This window comes from Rutidosis leptorrhynchoides, chromosome 3 (assembly GCF_046630445.1).
Source record: "Rutidosis leptorrhynchoides isolate AG116_Rl617_1_P2 chromosome 3, CSIRO_AGI_Rlap_v1, whole genome shotgun sequence".
Taxonomy (NCBI): domain Eukaryota; kingdom Viridiplantae; phylum Streptophyta; class Magnoliopsida; order Asterales; family Asteraceae; genus Rutidosis; species Rutidosis leptorrhynchoides.
This window is the reverse complement of record NC_092335.1, coordinates 537,947,368-537,953,936: the sequence shown is the minus strand read 5'-3', so window position 1 is coordinate 537,953,936 and position 6,569 is coordinate 537,947,368. Positions and strand designations below refer to the sequence as shown.

The following is a 6,569-nucleotide window of genomic DNA, read 5'->3' as shown; positions in this document are numbered from 1 at the left end:
ACGCTCGAAAAACACGATAATTATTATATATTAATTCTTCGAGCGTTTTCCCGCCAAAATAAAAACATTTATCACAAAGTGTCTCTACTAAATGTTCATATTTTCATCTCATCTATAATGTTCGTGAACAAAGTTTTTTCAAAAAATGAAAAAAAAAGTTTTTGCTTCCCCCCGCTTCCCCCCGAATGGTTACTTCCCTCTTGATCCTACCACTATATATATGTATATATATATATATATATATATATATATATATATATATATATATATATATATAATAAGTATTTATCTATACATTATATAAAGCGTGTGACAATAATCCTATGTGTCAACTCCTGATTAATTCTTACCACGTGTTAACATCTCATTTATTCTTGCCACATATCATTCTATCAGTTATTTCCATATATATTAATTGAAGTAATAGTTTTTTAATTTAATTTAATACACGTATTTCATTACCTAAAATATTATATAATATTATCATTAAATATTATATTAATATTAACAACGATAAATGTTATAATTTTATTAATTTATTTACTAAAAAAAATTATGAAACATATATTCGTTATTAACATTATATTATTATTTATGAATAATATTTTATAATATAAAATTAGTTTACACTCTGCGCATAATTTTAATAAAATATGTTAATCTAATGTGTATAATATTATATAAACACACGGGCTCATGTTTGTAAATTGAAATTAAAATATTTATTTGATAATTATTATATATATTTAGATGTATGCATGCTCTGATTCATTTGAGATTTTGATATAATGGAATTAGTTTGTACCAAAACATATATAATTAAAGATGTACATAAAATATTATTCTTAACTTTTGGTTTTAAAACAACTTTTTAGCGGTTAATGTTCGATGTTTTATCGATTATTTGTCATTTGAAGTTAAAATGATTCTAACGTATGGGATCATAATATGTGTGTTAATATTCAATACTAATGTTTCAATACAAATGTTATCAACAATAATAGAATCTTTATTGTAATTGTATTATACATTTGATAACTATCAATATCAACATTATTGACTACTAATTTATACAAATGTCGTGCAACGCACATGCTCACAAAACTAGTAATATATATATATATATATATATATATATATATATATATATACACACACACACACACACACACACTAGGTTTTGGAGCCCGTGCGTTGCACGTTGGAATTCATATTAATTCTAAGATACCGTACTTATAATATTAGTAACATTACATGGAAACTTATAGAATTTTTGTCACATATCTGATATGAATGAAACATATTTAAAAATAAAATTATACTTGGTGGAAATCATAATAATGTAACATAATTCAAATATTTCTAAAAAAAATTATACATACATAATAGTTCAAAGATATCATACCAATGAAAAATTTTTAAAACATTTCTTCAATTAAGTCTATAAGTGTTGCAAGACTTCTTTGTATACCACATTTTTTGCTGTGTTGGTAATTTTGTTATCCTTGTCTAAGATTAATATCTTGATTCCTTCCCTATTAGTAACCCGAGATAGTGCAACGTATAGTTGTTCATGACTAAACACCGGTTTTGGAAGAAATAAACCGACACGCGATAGTGATTGTCCTTGACTTTTATTTATTGTCATTGCAAAGCAACCCGAAATGGATATTGTCTTCTTTGGAATCTGAAAGGTATTCTTTTTTCCGTCGGTACGATAAGCATACGTGATAACGCTGTAATCTTCCCCACATTTGAGCCTGTTAAATTTTTTGCTGTGATGCTTTTTTCTCCTAAGTGCTCAATTTGTAAACGTGTACCGTTACACAAACCTCCTGCCTGATCTATATTTCGAAGTAACATAACTGGTACACCAATTGTGAGCCTCAGATTGTGCTTTAGTAAACCACCAACTTCAATTCTATTTAGAAAATCGGTAGTGTATAGTTCACTATTAAAGTCAGCGTCTCTCTGTGACGCACAGATACTGTGTGAGCTCAAATATGACACATCATCATTCTATCATTAATGATATTAACTACTTCATGAGTTGGAGCAAGAATTGCACGTTGCTGATAATATTCTGGATTGCCAAAATTAAAAAGATATTCTGGATAAATAGTTGAGATGATCGAACCAGTTGGATCATCAAGATCTGTTATCAAAAGATCTTGTAGAATTTCAATATCAAAAACTCCGTCTTCAGATTCATCGATATCACCGTTGCCTATGTCAAGTATCCATTGAGTAAAACTTCTAGTATTGGCATCAGTTTCAATACCACATATCTCATGTTAACTGTAAGTTTTAAAACAGTAACATAATCCCACAAATAGGAAGAATTTAGAGATGCACCTACTATATCTTCTCTTTTACCTTTTTGAATAATCGGTAATATTTGTCTAAAGTCACCACCAAACACAACTGTTTTACCCCCAAACAGAGTATCCATACTGTCAGGATTGGATTGACGACATATATCACGCATAGAACGATCCAGTGCTTCAACACACATCTTGTTAACCATCGAGGCCTCATCCCAAATAAACAGTTTTGTTCTCCGAATAAGCTCACCCAATTTGTTGCTTGGAGAAATAGAACAAAATGACTCATCCGTAGGATGAAGCGGTATGTGAAAATGTGAATGCGCCGTTCGACCTCCAGCTAATAGTAAAGCTGCTATCCCACTTGACGCAACATTTAAAACAATTTCCCCTTTTCTGTTCAATGCAGCTGAGAGTGTTTTCCAAAGGAAGGTTTTTACAGTACCACCATAACCGTACAAAAAGAACACACCTCCTTTGCCGTGATCAACCGCTTTTATTATCTGATCATATGCCTCCTTTTGTTCGGATGTTAACTTTGTAATGAAATCTGAATGTTCATTTGTAAGTGAACTTTTGTCATAGGAGAACTCATCTATAATAAGATGGTTTTCTGAAATATTTCTTGTATGATTCGATGGTGTGACACCGCTGATTTTTTTTTTAATACGTGGCGGAAGCATAATATTAATTAAATACGATATCAACATTTGTACAAACCGATGTCACGTGTCATTAAAACAAATTACATATTAACAGGAAAAGACGTAAATACATCCTGTTTTCAAAAGTACACGGTTCATATTCTAAAAGACCACATCAGAGTTAACCCTGTCAAACATAACATCGCCATGCCCGTCTTCTCCCAAAAAGCACTATATACAAAAGCTAATAACCTGCAAGGGAGGAGATGGAGGGGAATTAGCAAGAAGCTAAGTGAGTACGACTAACTACAGGCCATAGCATACATAACTGTTATACTAATCATGTCACATAGTCTAACATACAAACATCACCCAACAGCCATCTACAGAGACTCTGGCGGCTCGGCCAAACCATTAACCACCAGCTGATCGGACTGGGGCTTACCAGAAGTTCCTCCACCACCGTATGTATATACATAATCCACACGCGATGGATGCGTCATTCACATATATATACACCACGGCTGTCTAGGCTACTACAGAGGAATCCAACCCGCAGGTTGATCTCTCCTACCGAGGCTACCACACAATAGGGACGCACTGGGCTCCAGCAGACAAGCATCAACTAACATGCAGTCATCACATGAACTAACTAACCACAACAATAAGTATATCTAACAAGCATGGCAATCATAATATAACATGCTTCTATATACTATATTCTCCAGTTAGTCCCACTTACCGATTACCAGCAAACGAGAAGGTGTTCAGCTATCTAATCACTGAACCTTCTCTTTCTCCTTTTCTCCTGAGAAAAACATATCCACAAGTTAGTTTCTATCCGATAGCACAAAACAGCACAATACTGAAATTTTTGTCAGAAAAAGTATCCGCTAAATTTTTTTGCTTAACACTTGTGCACTTTCAAAATTTACATCAAAATCATCAAAATAAAAACGGGCAGCATAACGGCTAAATATCAACCCTTAGGTAAAATATTTCACTGCCAAAGACACTCGGTCGACTGTCAGAGACAGTCGGCCGACTGTCTACACTCACTCGACCGAGTGTCTAGTCACTCGGTCGATGGTCTCTCACAGACACACTCGGCCGTGGGTCTTACACACTCGGTCGATGGTCGAGTCGGTCGGTCGAGTGTCTCGAGACACTCGGCCGACTGTGTTCATCTGCAGAAGCTGAAGACAAAGTGACGGGTTTCACCCAAAATCGACCAATTCTTGCTCTAGAGCTCGATTATGACCTCAAAACTGACCAAATCGAAGACACTATACATTAAGAAACATAAACCCACAAGATTTGGACTCAAACAACATCAAATCTATCCACTTTGACCCAAAATACACACTTTATAGAAACTAACACAAAAACTCCATTTTCTCAAAGATTAAAGCATGAAATGTTATGATTCTTACCTTAAAAGAATCAGTGAATCACAAGGAACACAAAGATGTAAATGATTCGAGCTCTAAAACAAGGATTAGAAATTAGGGTTTGATAGGTGGATAAGATGAAGAACGGGTGTGGTTTGGGAAGAGTCTGGAAAATACAAGAAAATGGACAGCACTAGCAATCTAAAGTGGGTTAAATTCTTACACTGTGCAACACACGGGTATTTATCAGTTATCTGATATCTTTCATACATCATTTGGCAACCCAAACGAAGTTCAAATTAAATAAACAAACCTGTTCTGTGACCCTTGTCACAAGCTGGTCCTAACCACATCATTAAATAATAACAAACAATAAATAAAAATAAAAGCATATAATAACACAATACTAACTTAAGGGCAATTTAGTAATCTTACAGCTAGGCCCGATTGAGGATGTTACAGATGGGCATGGCATTGAACTAAAACTTCTCAATGAACTACTATTGCGTTGAAGTAGTTTGTCAATCTCTTGTAAAGTCAAATCTTTTAATAGTTCAATCTCAATTTGTGTCCCTGTAATCAATTAAATTTAATTTAATAATATACTACAATATGACAATTGAAGTATAATATAATTTAAATATCCTTACCTGTTCTGTGCGGATGAACGATATCCACCGACAAAAATCGAAATGTTTTCTCAAATACAACTTCCGGTCGACTCATAGTGTTAGATAATAGTAACTGTGCAAATAATTTTCTGAAGAAATGACCACCCTCCCCAAAAAACGCCTCTTGTATACCTTCTATATACTCCTTATCATCATCCAATAAACCTAAATCGTAGCAGGCGTCTCTGTAGCTATTAAATACCTGACCATTTACCGTGCGGATATCTTCATAGGAAGTTGGACCTTTAACCTTGTTGAGAAGTATTCTAAGAAAAAAAAAGATCACCAGACGCTGGTGCCACATGATGAATACGACCAATTGCACCAGTGTTTCTTTTACGCCTAATCCAACTTTGATTATCTTTATTCCAAATGAACTTTGTCGGGAATTCAACATAAGTCAATTTGCGTGCTTCGTGGTTAAAAGCGTTACATTCATCCATTCGATGAACATTGACGTATTGACTGATGGCTTTTCTAATACCTCATCAATTAATTCCTCTTCATCAAAAATGATTTGCTGTTGTCCCTCCAAATGGAATGGTAGTCTTATAACGCTGGGGTAATGATCATGTATATCGAACTTCATAATCCTCCAAACGGCTTCACATGATGAAACATATCGATAATCGTAGTATTCTTGAATTTCATCAGTTTCTGCATTACAAAGCTGCGCTGTAATCCTATCATTACCTTTGTTGATATATCTGAACAAATAACTAATTGAAGCAACTTGGTTATACCACTCAACATTGAGATGATCTTGGTACCTTTTAAGGAGGTAAGGATTATAAGCTACCACACTTCTGTTATCCAATTCATGACCTTGTTTTGTTACCGTTCTTCCATCATCCCTTCTTCGGTAAATTCGATAACCGTCTTCGTCAGTTTTTGTTACATCTGAGAAAGGTTTTGGAAACCGTTTTGTACATTTTCTTTCTGAATCAGTGCACTGACACGATGGATTCTTTTCACCGCAAGGACCGTGAATCATTAAATCTGACACGAGTTGATAAAGTTCTGGTTCTTCGATTTCATCCGGTATCTCAGCACATATATACTGATCTACATCTTCTGGTTGAGGCATTTTGTTTCTTTCATCAAGGAATAAGCAGATATGGGCATGAGGCAAACCACGTTTTTAAAATTCAACGGTATAGACTTTTAAAAAATAAAGAAACAATTTATTAATAAGGATGTTCCATATTATTGAATAATCTAAAATTTTGTTGTATATTAATGATTATTCAATTAGTATGTACTCATTGCATAAAATTAAATATTTTAACAGAAGATTATATACAAAAACTAATTAAAATGTAATAGACAAACCTGCTTTAACAGTACCAAATAATTTTTTTTCCTGATATCTTTCATCAGTTGATCGAGCTTCATTTTAAACTCCTTGCGCAAAAAGATGGTTTGTCTTCTGGTTTAAAACCGGTCCCGTCCAATTCTCTTGTGATTTCTGGCCACTTTGGATTACATGTGAAAGTTAAAAATAAGTCCGGATAGCCAAATACACGACAAAGTGCCATA

General features: G+C 33.7%; 1 protein-coding gene across 1 annotated transcript; it reads right to left on the bottom strand.

Moving 5' to 3' along the window:
- Positions 1-1,644: 1,644 nt before the first annotated feature.
- LOC139901981 (uncharacterized) lies at positions 1,645-6,117 on the bottom strand. The gene is made up of 6 exons (XM_071884640.1): positions 5,483-6,117; positions 5,010-5,296; positions 4,846-4,932; positions 2,377-2,874; positions 2,043-2,227; positions 1,645-1,971 (listed from the first exon to the last, which is right to left on the bottom strand). The coding sequence occupies exons 1-6, from the start codon at positions 6,115-6,117 to the stop codon at positions 1,645-1,647; spliced, it is 2,019 nt and encodes a 672-aa protein (XP_071740741.1).
- Between the last annotated feature and the right edge of the window lie 452 nt (positions 6,118-6,569).